Source organism: Neomonachus schauinslandi, chromosome 1 (assembly GCF_002201575.2).
Source record: "Neomonachus schauinslandi chromosome 1, ASM220157v2, whole genome shotgun sequence".
NCBI lineage: Eukaryota > Metazoa > Chordata > Mammalia > Carnivora > Phocidae > Neomonachus > Neomonachus schauinslandi.
In genome coordinates this window covers 184,852,218-184,867,657 of record NC_058403.1, presented here as the reverse complement: position 1 = coordinate 184,867,657, position 15,440 = coordinate 184,852,218, and the positions used below count along the sequence as shown (strand labels likewise).

Genomic DNA, 15,440 nt, shown 5'->3' with positions numbered 1-15,440 from the left:
GATCACCTGTCAGCCGATGCCCTCTCCTTGTCCCCCAGCTGCCTCAGCCTGAACTTGAGGGCACAGATTGTTTGCATCACCACTGCCAGTGATAACTTGTCCATCAGAGTCAGTCTAGGTCTGCTGCACATGGAGAATTCTTTTTCCTCATCTCAGGTAAAGAGTGGAGACGACAAACAAATGGATGAGGGACAAGGTCTGGGTTCTGTGTCTAACATGTCTAGATGTTCAAGTCATTTTCATTCTCTGGTCTCAGTTTATACAACTGCAAAATGGGGGCATGGAGAAGGTATCACAACCTCCCAAACTTCTGGCATCAACACCACGTTCCTGACTTTGGCTATGGCCCATGTGCTGTCTGTACTATACTTACTTCTATACTTAATATTCTTCTTTAAATTGCCTCACTTTTTAAATACTTAATTATAAAAAGAAAATGTATACCACTGCCATAAATGGAAAATCAATATCAAGATACAATCAAGAGGAGAAGGAAGTAAAAGTACACACAACATAAATAAAAATAACATCGTTATATTCTAGGTAGACACGGTTGCCTGCAGAGGGTGCTGAGCCCAAGACCTGCTCCCTCTTTCTCTCTTTCTCTCTGTTACACATGAAGATTTGAAATTTTAGAGAAGTGTAAAAGACGCATAAGCACTCACTGGATACTTTCCCCTTGATATAAAGATAAAGATGAAAATGAAATTAAAAAGGGGATCATTCTTTCACAGTGGAATTGGTGTTATTTAATGCAGCATTTCTGTGGCATCTAACATCATCTCAGGTACCATGTGGTGCATCTCCGGTGCTTGGAAAACACTCAGGGATACGTAGAAAGGAAGGAGGAGGAGGAAGAAGAGGAAGAAGAGGGAGGGAGGAGCCACTGTGTTTGGCAGCACGTACCAATTCTGTGGAGGAATTTGACCACAGTCCATTTCGAGCTGCGAGGGGGACATCACAAAATGCAGAGATTGGAAGATATGTGGAGAAGTGGCTCTCACCAGCAGGGAGGAACTGAGCAGACACAGTGCATCACTGGGAACACTGGACCAGAAAACCTCAAATGTTCCTTCGGTTGTATGCACTCTCGATAGTAACTTCCAGACAACGAGAGCTAAGATCTTTAAAAAAAAAAAAGTCTTTCTATTTTTACAACTCCTAGCCTAGTAATTTACATATAGCAGTCATGGAAAACATGGTGACAGATCAAGTAATTGGTGCTACTACTCAGGACTCAGTGATGTAACCACAGTAAGAACCATAATAATAACAATAGCAAGTATCAAATGCTTACCTCATTCCAGGTACATAACATTTTCTCATTTAATTCTAACAACATCATGTAATAGAGGTCTTATTATTAGGCCCATTATATAGGTCAGTAAACTAAGGTCAGAGCTTAATTAACCCATCCAGGACTATACTCCAGTAATGGGCAGAACCGGATAAACAAGTAACATAGGTGTATGTTGAAATAAACCTGATTCAACCTAAAATAAGCACGGAGAATAAGCATGGGTTATTCAATTCTGATTAACTGAATATCTTGGTTAATAGGTATTCTAGAAACTGTGTATGAATGAAAAATTCTGGAAGAATTAAAACATGAAAGAGGCACCTGGGTGGCTCAGTTGGTTAAGTGTCTGACTCTTGATCTCAGTTTGGATCTTGATCTCAGGGTTGTGAGTTCAAGACCTGTGTTGGGCTCCACACTGGGTGTGGATCCTACTTAAAAGAAATAAGAATAAAATAAAATAAAATAAAATAAAATAAAATAAAATACTAAATACTAAAATACACTAAACTTAGTGGAAAACATTTTTGATGAATCAGAATTTTGAGTACAAGGATGTGCTGAAATGGAGCTGTAGAAGAGTTTTGGTTGATCCTGTGATGAACAGTGATTTGGGTTGCTTAGGAGAAATGATTACTAAAGACCGACCAGGTAAGAGAATAGTTAAAAGTGCTAGGATCATTTAAACCTTCTTACAGGTTGAAGTTGAAGGTAAGGCTAAGGGCTATTTACTGGGCATCCACAGAGTGCAGGGTGTCCTGCCAGGTCACTGTGCACTATAGCTGTAATCATCTCGTCAGCTCTCTGAAAGAGGCACCAGCACCCCCACTCAACAGATGAAGAGACTGAGGCTCACAAATGTTCACTAACTCGCCCACATTTCTGTTAGTCTGGGCTTCATAATCATAGCTCTCCCTCCAACTTTCTGGTGATAAGCTTCCTACTACACGTGGTTTAGAGGTCAAGGCAGCATTTCTAACTTTTAATTTCAGAACAATTACTTTGTTTTTGAAGCCTCATCTGTATTCATTAGGTATTTCTTTCATAGCTGACATTTCTGGGACCCGGTTGCTCAGCATCTCACAGTCTGGAGAAAATACTGTGTCTGTCTTATGTTTGTCTGTTTACTAAAGAACATTAAGGGAAATGGTTAACTCTGGATGCTTCTTTTTTTCTTCTGAAAAGCGTCTGCAGGGCTGCTTTGGACAGCACGTATGTTAATTGTCAACTGTGTTTTCAAGGCATGAACTGGAAATGAGGATGATGTCCTACTAGGTGATAAAATTATCTGTCATAAACCCCAAAGTGGATGTCAAGTTCTGAACCATTGGGGAAGGGCTGATGAAAGAGGTCGGTCGAAGGCATGGCAGATCAGTGCTTTACAATTCTTGAACATTTCAGAGCACGGTGGCTTGGTTTTTTTTGGTCAGTGTGAACAAACTACATTAGACAAAATAAGTCTTGCCTTCCAATGGTGGCTCAAAGCTTCAAAATCAGACTACAACTCCCACATTTCTGATAACAGTAGCCAGTCTCTCTGTGACCTCTCTTAGCTTCTCCAGCTGAATCAGTTTTGGATAATGTCTCTTGTAAGCCCTTTGAGCCCATCACCATGGGCAAGTTCTTTCATTATCAGGCTGTTCCTCCCTTAACAGACTAGCTGTTCTTTCACTCCGTGCCTGTCCTTTTCCTCCTTTTAGTCTGGCTTTTCCCCGAGTCACAGTGGACTTCCAGTTCCCAGAATGCCCTGGACCTTCCCTTTCTCCTCTTTGTACCCTGTACTCTTTCTTCTCTTCTTTGCAAGATCCACTAGATCTCAGCTCAAATGTCATTTCCTTCATGGCCTCCCAGATGAGGTTGGGTGCCTTCAGGCTACTGTCCCATTGCATCAGCTACTTCTCCCTCTCTCGGGAAAACTGCCACATGTGTAAACTACTTGTTGAGAATATATCTCCCTCATGAGAATACATACTAAGAGGCATGATCCTTCTTACTCATTGCTATGTCCCCAGTGCCTGGCATCAAGTAAGCACTCAACAAACATGTTGAATGAAGGCATAATATGAAACCGAAGATTATGTGGAAAGCACAGAAGAAGTGAGGATTGTGAATTCCTTTGGTTTTATTGCAAAACAGTTGGTGGGTAAATTACTTATAAAATATTATTCCTGGTAAGATGTGAAAAAAATAGAGGACTTTCCCTTAGAAGTGGTATCAGTAAGTGGATGGTTCCTAGAAGAGTTGCTAATTGACTTCATTTATAAGTTTCTCTGCTTCTATGGAGAATAACATTCTGGAGATAATAAAGGAATAAATCTAAGATGGAGTCTTAGTACTTGTATGACTTTGGACAAATAACTTCTCTCATCTGTAAAATGGGGATAATAATCGTATCTATTGCATAGGGTGACTGGGAGGATCAATGAAGAAATGCATGTGAATCACTTAGCACAGTGCCTGACGCATAGTAAATGTTCAGGAAACGTCAGCTATTACCACCATGGTGGGTGCTTCTGTCCAAGGCAGGCATCTCCACTCTGAAGGAAGCCAACTGACTTGAATCACATGTATTCAGCATCTGATAATCTGCTGATGTTACCCTCTGAGGGTAGAACAAGACCTCTCCATCTATTCCACCATCACCAGCCCACACTATGAAAAGCCATCTCTCCCATGCTGGGCATTCCCTGAAGCCAAAGCAAAAATGAGACGTCATCAGAGATAATACTAACAATTATGAACACTCACCCCACTCTAAAATTTGAACTGCTTCCTGACCACAATGTTCTGGGGACAGAAGTGAATTCCTTTGATGCAGTTCTGGCTTTTGACCAAAGTGGCAGTCTTGTTCTTTGGCATGACAACAAGAGCTCTGCATAAAAGCAGTCTATGCTGCTGGTTGATCTGCACTTAACACCAGCCCTGGTCTTAGATTCTAGCAGGAAGAAGCATGTCTACTTTGTTTCATTTCTAAGTGGCAAACAATTAAAATGCTAGCAAATGGAAAGAAAGGGTGAATGCGGGTGATTTGAGACCTAGGAGATTGGACATAGGGTGGGGTTTAGTCCCCTGACAGCTCTGAATGGGGCTTTATCCTGCCTGTCCTGCGTGGCTTCCATTTTCATCGTGACCATCTCAAATGGACTGGCTTGATGGAGGAATCTTGAGTGAATTCTAGGGGCCTTCAGAGGATTTGAGGTAATCATTCTCTCTGCCAGGGGAGTGGGTGTGGGCCCCTTCAACATCGTCACTCCTCCTTGGAGGCTCCAGAGTTTAATGGGAGAGAGTACACTGGTCAAGCTGGAGGGCTTAACCTCTCCGAGCCTCAATCTGATCTTCTGCACAAGAGCATTGCTGGAATGGCAGTGTTCAGAGGATGCAATGAGAAAAATGTATTTAAAGCACTTAGCCCTGTGCCAGGCACTTAGCAAGTGCTTAAAGAACAGGAGCGGTTGCTCCTGTCACTATTTTAGACTTCTGAATTCATCTAATAAAACCATCATCGTATTATGCCAAAGGGAATGAAAAGCCAAGTGTGGTTCTCTGTTCCAGGTCACAGAGCTCCCAGGTGAGGGGCAGGGCTGGGACCCCATCCCAGGTCTCTCCCCCGCCCCCGGCTGTCTTTCTGCTGTACACCGCTGGCTGTCAGGACTCATTTGGTGCAGAGGAGCTCTTCAAGACCTCCCCGCGCAGGGGCCTTCCATGGTGCCCCCTTCAATCGAGTCTCCACCCCCAACATGTGCTCAGTCTCTAAATCCTGTCCATGTTCCTTCCAAAATATCCTACAAAAATGCCTCCTACTTTCCTGCCTCCTGGTCATTGCAATTGCTGTTCCGTCTAGAAGATTCTCCCCTCTTTTCCAGCCATGGCTGACCCCCTCCTTAGTTTCAGCCCACATCCCTCCTCCTCAGAGACCTTCCGTGACCATCCTCACTGAAGCAACTCTACCCCCATCTCCTTTCTCTCTTTCTCTCCCTTTCTTTCCAGTTTGTGGCCTGTATAGCACTCCCCCCCCCTCTTTAATTTTCTTTCCTTTTTTATTGTCTCTTTTCCTAAATGTAAGCTCCAAAAGGACAGAGAACATGTCTTCCTTGCTCATTGCTGTGTTCCCAGCAACTAGCACAATGCATGACACATAGGTGCCTGGTAAATACATGCTGGGTGAATGAATGAACGAGTGAATGAAAGAATGAGTGGATTCCAGAACTAGCATATTTGTTAACACCTGGATAGGACCAAGGAAAGGATTTTAATTTGTTCGGAGAGAGACCTAGGTACCTGCTTGTCCCCCTTCCTGGCCTCCTAAAAGAACAGTGTTAGGCTACCCACCAGACAAGGACCCTTCCAAGCAGGCAACCCACACAAAAGCACATCTTGCAGTCAGGGGAAATGGGCGGATAGTTGCTAATTGCGACTTCCAACTGGGCTGATCTTTCCAAAGTTCGAAAGGCGCCTGCCTCCAGAAATCCCAGGCTGCTCCTGCTGCTGAGGCTGGGGAGGGAAGAGAGGAGGGGTGTGCCTGGATGCCTCTCGGGCTGGCACGAAGAAGCCACATCTCCTCCTCCCTCCTCCCCCCAGCTCCTCTCCAAGAGAGGAAGCAATGCAGATGGAGACGAGAAATAAATATTCCTGCCTGCTCCGTGCCACTGCAGACGTTTTCCAAAATGTCTGGCTTGGACCATGAAATCAAGCCCACCCAGGAAAGGAGGCGCTCAGCGGGAGAAAGAGGGGGGAAAGGGTGGTATATTTGTCGATACTTGTCAGCTTTCTGGGGGGCACAGCACATGGCTCATACTTGGCAGCCCTGCTGAGGTGGGGACGTGGTAAGTGCACAGTAATACTTGAAGAATTGAATCAGAAACGGGAGCAGAGTTAAGGAAATCCTGCCAGGGTGCAGCACCACCTCTCTGCCTTTGTCCAGAGTCCCGGGACTCACAGCTGGCTCTCGCCTCATTCATTTCCAGGCTCTTTCCACAATGCCCGCTGCCCCTGCTCAACCCTCTGCTCTCGCCTCCACTCCACTCTGGCGTGATTACTACAACTGGGCTGCAGGAAGTCTTCAAAGGCCCATTGAAATTTGGGCAGGAGCTCAGAATCCACGTGCGGAGATAGATACTCCTGCCACCTCTAAGCACAGCTCGCATTCTCCAACGCTGGAATACCAGCAGGAGATGAGAACAGAGGCTGCAAATGATAAGTGGGTGCTTTTGGCCGTGGGATGGCCAAGTGTGTGGGAGAAGTGTCACTAAGGAAGGGAAGTTACAGGCCCAGCAACAGGCACTGAAGCGTTCTGCAGTTACGGGGACTTCACTAGGCATGCTGTGAGGCTGCAAAATGTCTCAGAAAAGAGATGAGAGCATGAGAATTTCAGCTTGAAAACTCCTGCCTAGGCTATGCTAGGTCTTTGTTTCTCACCCTCCTGTGAGAATCCCCCTGGTACAGCGATCTCGTACTGCTGCTATGGGACCCCCTTCCACTAGTTCTACTGGGAAGTCAGTCATGAGGGTGGGGCCCTGGGTGGACTGAATTCTGCTCTATAAAAAAGCAGAGGGGCTTTCCTGGTTTGCACTCGTTCAAGTCCAGCGCAGTGAAAACACTTGCTCAAAATGAAGACTCGAAGAAAGTGATATCTTTTGTGGGTGTCAGGGGAATGTTTTCCAGAAATGCTGCAGTTAATTCTGCCTCTTTTCACCATTTCCATGACTTCACTGAAGAATGAAAGATTATCTAATATTTCCCACTCATGTGCCCCGAATTCTTCTTTATGGATCTTCCCCACTCATCTGCCCATCCGCCTTCCAGTGCTAGGCAACTGCCAGCTGAATCCCACTCTTTCCAGGAAGCTGTTCAATGGTGGGGGAAGCTGGCAGGAGACCTGGATTGCTGTGTGACCTTGGACACATTACTTCCCCTCTCTGGGCCTTGGTTTCTTTGTCTGTCAAAGGAGTGGCTGGATAGATATCTTATCAGCTGGGACAAATTATGGGTGGTTCTATAGAGAGCTACAGGATAGATTTCTTATTGTCGCCATCGTCTACCCCACATTTACCACCAAATTCCAGGGACTAGGGCCGTCACACTTCTGGGGCTGAGTTCATTCCTTATATCTGGAAGTTTAGAGCTGCATATTAAAACAAGCTGGGTATGTGGATACATGGATGCTATCTAGAATTGTTTTAAATGTTTTTTGTCTACATTTCCCTTAATTCCCAGAAAATCTAACGCATGGCAAATACCAATGGAAGGCATATTTTGGGAGAACTTGTGTGCATGTGTGTTTGCGCTATATAATAATCATGTTGGTTATCTTTCATTAATGATAACCACCATTTATTGAGGCCTACTTTGTGCGAGGACTATGCCATGCGCTTTCACTTACATTATTATCTTCACAACAGCTCATAGAAGACCTTATCCACTCCTCACTCCCATACATCATGGTAGTTGACCACAATTAACACGAGTGTGCACAAACCGAAACCAAAATTACACAACAGCACCCCTCCCCAAAGCCAAAACCAAAACCAAAGCAAAGCTTTGGCTGAGAGAGACTGAGACAGCTACTGAGGATCACACAGCTGGTGAATATTGGCAATGGGATTTGAACCTGGTTCTGCTAGATTCCAAAGATGATGATGTGCTACCCCCTAGCCTGTGCTGGGCCTCGTCTCGGCATTCTGTTCCTTTCTAGGAGATTCTTCCTACATTAAGGCTGTTTTAAAGATCCAGAGATAACAGAACTTAAGCTGACTGCCTTTCCTATGGCATTGTCAGAGGAAAACAGCTAGTCTCAGAGCCAGCAAAAACCCTGCTATCAGAAATGGCAGGACAAGATGCAGCAGTCATAGGCAATGAGCACAAGAAGGGTGGGAGAACCAGGCCCCCAAAGCAGCCCATTTCCAGTGACCATCTCCTTTGGTCATTTGCCTACAGAGAATTAGGCTGGCTTCTGCCCACAACCAAACTCGCTTCTAATTCTGCCACAGAATTAGAGCCCCTCACAATTTGTACAGATTCGGTCATCTGCTCCAGAGGTTGTAAACTCCGGTGTTCCCAAGCCCAGGCAGGTATATGAATGAGCAAAATCGCCAGGAGGACACTACAGGAAACTGGCAAACACATGTCTGGTCAATGGGGACCACTGTGACTTGGCTCCAGCAGACGGTTGCTATGCATGTATGCAGGCCCAGAGCTGCTAACTGTGCCCTTTATGAATAAAGCCTGGAATATGGACATCCCTGTGAATTCTCTGGATTTTTAAATGAAGGCAACTAATTCAATTAAGAAAAGTGTACCTAACACAGTGAGGACCAAATAAAACATATTTAAAAGCTCTGTCTGATCTGAAGGTCTCTATTTGCAACCTTTGAAATTAATTTTCTTCATTTACAGATGGGGAAATGGTAGCCCAGAAACAGGAAGTGATTTGTCTGAGATAGCTAACGTGGGCTCAGGCCAGCAACTCTCTTTTGGATACATACGTATAGAGACATATGTGTGTGTGTGTGTGCATACATACATATACATACATACTGGATATTCACAAGTGAAATAGAAATGATTTTGGATTACCTGCTGTTGTGAAATGTCCTGCTTATTCTTCTAATGTTATTATACATTGGCAGTTGACCTCAATTAACATAACCCAAACCAAAGTGACACATTGGCACCTCGCCCTTAAACCCAAACCCAAACCAAAACTAAAACGAAAACCAGGAAGAAAGAAGCTCTTTACTTACGGTAAATGACAAAAAAGAAGAAAACAAAGTCCCTTCGTCATATCTGGATAATTTTGCCAGTACTCCTTCCAAGATAGTAACAAACTAGTAAAACAGCAAAAAAAGAAGAATTATTATTTCAAACTCTAATTGTTCACACCAAGGAGCAACATTCCCCAATCACACAGAGACTAGCAATGACCTCACTCGGTTTTGCCTTCTATTATTTGATTCCCGCTTTTGGGGAAAGGAATAGATGCTTTCACACAGAAATATTTGACTTATCCGGCTTTCTCTTCATTATTATGTGATTGCAAATATAGAGTGTTACAGAAGTATAAAGTGACAAAATATTATTGAGTTGCATACAGCATGCGATAATATTAAATGCACTTTTCAAAATCCAAAACTGTGCAAAGCAGTTTTTACGTTACATATTAGCACTACATTTAATCCAATCTATTTTTATTTGTATTTTATCAGTAATTTGGGGGAAACAGAAGTTTAGCACTGGCAAATATAAATGTCTTCCCATTCAGCATTACTTAGTTAAAATTCTATAATTCATGAGGGTGACTGAAATAGCTTTATCTGACTTTTATGTTTTATTATGACTCTCACTGCATGCGAAACGAGGGGAGAGGGGGTTTTCAGGATGGCAGAATTCCTTATTACCGTTTAACTTTCTGTTTCTAAAATCTAACTTTGTCAGGGCTGAAAAACAAAACAAACATTTTCCACATAACCTAGTGCAACGTCTGGGGACAATTTCTTATTAAGTTAACACATGCCACTTCATCGATTGATCTTCACCCGGCTCGCAATCATCAGAAAAAATCATTCTGAGCCTGGGTGACGTACGATCTTATTTCCTGAGAGATACAAGTATCCAGCTCAACTTTTTAACGTGTTACATTTTAATGGAAATGCAGATATAACAAAGCGATGTTCACAATGAAACATTTCACCTGAAGCTGAAGGTTACCTTTGCAACCAAGAGTGTTATCATTTCTTTAACAGTTTCTTCAATTAGTTCATCTATTTTTGAATGGTATTGATGCTAAAGAACACAGAAAGACAAATATTAGCATGTTGGGGAGGTGATGGCACTGCATCCGTCAGTAATTTTTAGACAACACAATTTATAAATAAAGCCTGGCTTACAGACCCAGTTTATTTCCATACTCCCAGAAGCAGCTGTAAGATTCTGACTCCAGGTCTTTGATAAAGAGAGATCTGAAGCTCTTAAAAAAGTTACCAGGCACATGGTTCCTCACCCAAGGCTTTTGATGGCTTTGATATGTGTAGATACATACACACGATTACAAATAGCATGCATGGATGGCTTCATGGCCTAGCGGTGTGTGGGTCTGGAACTTACAAAACAAGGTATCACAATAATTTAATACAGGGGATGAAAACTTTTCTTTGGAAAACTGCTGGGGGTTGTGGCTCAGAATTTGACCAAGACCACTGTGACTGATTTTGCAAAAACTGTTCTGAAACCCTCTGATACTTTGGGTTCATGCCCCAGAGCCCACTAGTTCTATCTCTAGATGTTGACTGAGTGCCAAGGCAAAGTGTCATTTTCTGAACCCCTGTAGCAGCCACTCATTTTCTCTATTCATGGAAAAGCAGACGCAGGTTTAGAGCCTCCACTAAGACTCCTGTTAAATTTTTCAATTTCTCGGGGCGCCTGGATGGCTCAGTTGGTTAAGCGACTGCCTTCGGCTCAGGTCATGATCCTGGAGTCCCGGGATCGAGTCCCGCATCGGGCTCCCTGCTCGGCAGGGAGTCTGCTTCTCCCTCTGACCCTCCTCCCTCTCATGCTCTCTGTCTCTCATTCTCTCTCTCTCAAATAAATAAATAAAATCTTTAAAAAAAATTTTTTTCAATTTCTCTAAAGGCTGCTGTCGATTAAATTTAAATAGTAATTCAAAAACAAACCCCCACACAAACAAAAATCTGCTGTAAATGCCAGGAAAAGAGGAAAAGCGATTTCAACAGAAAGTACTGTATGCCAGTTCCTTGACATTTATTAGATCATTTTAGTATCCATTTGAATTATTCTGTATTCCTTAATAAAAAATAACAATGCAAAACATTGCTATTTGGAAAGGAAAATGCACTTACCCACTTTTTAGCAAACTTTCAGAAGGATGATTAATTAGGAATAGAAAAAAAAAAGGAACAGTGCAAATAAAAATTAGGACAAAAAGACACATGAGAAAATGAAAATTAAACAAACCATTCAAAAAGCTATGAAAACATACAGAAATAATAAGCCATGAGAATGTGGGTTGATATTCTGATAACTGGCAATCAGAATTAATGAAAGTGAGTAAAGGGATGTGAATTAAGTTAATTCAGTAAAAGTCACAGGGGAATTTCGCTTGTAATTGTAAGAGCTGGATAAAGTCCCAGTGCAAAGTTAGGAAGTCAGGTCGCCTACGAAAATATAGTTCAGTTTCCTCATCTGTAAAAAAACAGATACTACTACTAGCCACTCAGGACCAATGGGTGGGGTGGAAAGGGAAGCCAGTACAAATACTGCTTTTGGAAAGAGAATGAAGCAAACCCTGTTTAAAGATATTTAGCAGCTCTGTTCTTCTATTATTATTATTATTATTATCTTATTATTATTATTATTATTTAAAAACCATTTCCTGGTGGTCCTGTTCTCAGCCTCATAGATCCATTATGAAGATCAAGTGAGGATCAGATGTGAAAACATCTTGTCAACTATAACTGCAATTCAAATATTATTTGTTCAAGTTCATAAAGCAGAAACTAAGGGTAAGGAGATATGGTCTTAATGCTCCATCTTCCCATTTTAGTTCCCTTTCAGTTGATTAGAGGAAAAACAATAAACCAAATGGTCCATGTTGTGTAGTCCTGATGAATCAGAACCCACGTTGGCTCTACTGCTAGCTTCACGAAGGGATTTACTAGTAAGTGGCATAAACCTGAAGCTAAATGCAAAAACTATCTGCAGAATTCTGTGCTAGAAACACAAAGAAAGATGTCAGAGCAAAAGAATTCAGGAATATTGACAGGGCTCCAAATTCATTTTTAGGTCTTGAGATAAGATCCAGTATCACATGCTTACTTTCCTCCTCATGTGACTGCCTCACTCTGCTTGATTTTCTTTGGATTACTATAAATGATTCACATTTATTAATTATGAGATTCAACTAACTCAGAAAAGCAAGTTGTAGGCAAAATAATACAATCTGAAATATTAAACGAGGGGCATCTAACCAAGCAAAGAACATCACTGAGAATAGAAACATTCTCTTGAAAAACTTGGGTGAAATGGCAAGCAGAGCCAAGAGCAGTTGTTTTCCACACACCAAGAAAGATACAGGCTCTTGGTCTGAGGTGTTAGTAATGTTATTCTTTCTTGAAAATCAAATAAGCTTTCTCTTCACAAGTGGGGGGAACCTCAAACCTTTTCATTCTGGAAGGAGTCCAAACTGAAGGATATGGAGATGTAGTGGGTCAATGGGAACCTCTTCCCGCCTTCAATTTTTCCATGCCAAACTTGGCCCTGACCTCCCCACAGAGAGTCCCACTGTCTCTTCACTCTAAACAAATATGATTCTCTCCACTCCTGTTCACATTTCTTTTTTTTCTGTCATGAAAAGATTGTTTTGATATGATTATTCTGCCTCTTACTTCCAGAGGAAATTTGAACATGTCATTCTCTGCTGGTCTATTTCCTCATCTCCTCAGTGGGACTAAGAATGACCCCTGTGAATACAGGAATCATATTCACCTAACACAGTAGTGAAACAATGCATGGAAATATGGTATAGAAACTGAGAAGCACTATATAGCAGTATTACTACTATTATCATTAACTGGTTAGCATAGTGGTTACATGCGTGTTGACATTTCTCTACACTCATGTAAAATCTATATATATTCTGTTGTATGTAAATTATAATCTGAATTAAATAAAACCTACTTTGGGAAAGATCGTTCAGCAGGGTAACATCCACTCTGTTTATCATGCATTAAAGTAGTATACACCAAAGCAGTCCCCATTCCTATGTGAGGAAGTACAAAATGCACGAATTTCTTTTACCAGAGTCTCCTGAGACTCATTTGATTAACCAGCTTTTCTGGGGCAATAGTGAGCACTCGACCTTCATTATGCTCTTTCTGGGGAGATTATTTGTTCCATGCACACGTGAAGCTCTATGAAGGGGTATAAACACTACCAGGGCATCTTTTAGGTAGCATTCCCCCAATAAGATAATCTTGTCACAAGTCTCTTGCAGTCCGTCTGGACTATCTAATTCCATCTGCATCTCAATATGGGTACAAAGAGGGATCCTTCCTATTTTTGCATTTTCCAGTTCCCTGTCTGGGTGTCACTGGATTGGCCTGACCCTAGTGGTAGTAGTGGTAATAATAATAATAATAATAACAATAATAATAATACTACACATAAATTATATTCTGGGGCACTAGATCATGATAATAGCAAGGGAACTGCTAATCTTCAATGGTATGGAAAGTCTGGGAGTTCACTTCTGCTTCTGATGAGCTGAGCTGCGGCAAATTCACAATCACTTTGTAAAAATCATTCCACTTGACTTCCTGCACTGCACATTTTGCCTTGTCATGGAACAGATTGTGTGTATGTTGTCTTTCTGTTAAGACCATCTGACCTTGGAAATGAGATGAAAACACACTAGACCAAGCAAAAAACTAATACACAATTTCCTCTCTATTGGTGCTTTGCAAATTTTAATGAAAAAATAAATATTTAAGATGGAAAAGTATGATTAACAAATGCTTCAATAGCTGCCTTTAGATGAGACTTTACCCTGGTGATGAAATTCAGGAAGTGATCTTAAGATGGGAGAATATTGTATCACCTGGCCAGTCATAGTCTAAAACACTTCGAGAGAGTTGGAATCCAGGTAGGAGCAGGTACTATAACTAGATCTACATGTGAGCTTAATATCCATACTCACAAAGTGAAAACTATGCAAAAGCATTGAACTGCTACCTATTCTCCCAATTTCCAGTCATCCTTGGCCAATCTCATTTTTACAATTCAGTTGACTTTGGAGATGAATATCCCCATTCTGCAAAGTAAGAAAAATTAAGAAGAGACCATTTGCACGAGACTTCCCATTGAAGTTCTATTCAAGGTCACAGCTAGCAAGGTCCCTCAAAGGAAGTATATATTTGCAGAAAATGATGTCTGGCTTCGTTCTGACTCTTACTATTCTCAGTCACTTGGTATTCTAAGGTCAGCAGAGGCCTTTGTTTCCATGAGCTGGTCACACAGGTGTTTCTGATTCAATTATGCTAAAGAGAAATGGCATAGCGGGGTCTCTCTAGCATGGCTTGAGAAACTGGCAGTCTTAGGATAAGAGCCACAGACTAGAATACAGTATTGGATGAGTCTTTAATAAAGCTCATTTGGTCTGGGAGGAGGGGTATGGGGGCTCAGGAAAAATGAGAAATGTTTATCAGCCTTGGTTATTGTTTTAATTAAAAAAAAAGCAGAAAATTGAATTATTTGGAAGGGATACATGAAGTGTTTTCTACTTTATCAAATAGAACAATGTCCAGAAAGAAGTAGGCATTGCTACTTAGCCTCAAAAATGTTACTATTTGGGCATATCCAAGACAACGTTCTAATCTGACATCCAGAAGTGAGGGAGGTTTATCCTTAGTTTCAACAAGCTCCGTATCTCTCAAAGGTTGTGTGTCACCTGCTGTATCTCTCAAGTGACAAATGATGACAGTAAAGTTGTAAGAGTAAGGACTTGCTCAAGGTCACAGAGTTTGGCAGCTAAGGTATGGGCTCCATAATATGTACTTCTTAAGCCACTAGACAACCTGTTCTTCTAGAAAACCATGACCCCAAGTTTAAGCCAAGGTCATTCTACTGTAGCACTGAAGTGATCAGTGGTAAAGAAAAGAGCAGGATCCCCTTGTGACAAAATCAACTTGCTATTTTTCATCATATATCTCCAACTAGGGGCTACCGTCTGGCTTAACAAGGTCCACAGGTCACCTGAAATGCAAAATTGTGGGAAAGTATTTTTTTCTCCTGGGCACTGGTTCCCTAAATTTTATCAAATTTTCAGTGGGGCTGTGACAATAACCCTTGCCACCCAACTCCCACTACTCTCTCCAAACCCCAGTTCAAAAAGAAAGAAGTTAAGATCAGAATGACTTGGCTTGTTTGGAAAGATTGCTTAGCATCTGACTAGGTATGTGGGAGTTCTTTAAATATGGCCACAATTGAGTCAATTTGAAGAGGGACTGTAAGAGCTGCTGAGGGGAAAGGAGGCCAGTCCTAGTGCAACACAATCCTTCTTCATCCTAGAATGCTGTCAGCCTTGTGAAACTCAGTTGAAAAGGACATCTCGGGAAACTCCAAGGGGAGAGAGATA

At 41.9% G+C, this 15,440-nt stretch overlaps 1 protein-coding gene across 7 annotated transcripts in view; it reads right to left on the bottom strand.

Annotated features, from left to right (window-relative positions):
• CADPS (calcium dependent secretion activator) overlaps positions 1 to 15,440 on the bottom strand; it is a 467,508-nt gene that overhangs the window by 59,857 nt on the left and 392,211 nt on the right. For 6 of the 7 annotated variants that reach the window (XM_021695231.1, XM_021695230.1, XM_021695232.1 and 3 more), the window contains 2 exons: positions 10,001 to 10,075; positions 9,037 to 9,120 (listed from right to left, as the gene is read on the bottom strand). In XM_021695231.1, coding sequence (XP_021550906.1) covers positions 9,037 to 9,120; positions 10,001 to 10,075 — 159 coding nt within the window. Of the gene's footprint in view, positions 1 to 9,036; positions 9,121 to 10,000; positions 10,076 to 11,148; positions 11,164 to 15,440 lie in introns of all 7 variants that reach the window. The other variant, XM_021695233.1, reaches the window with a different exon arrangement.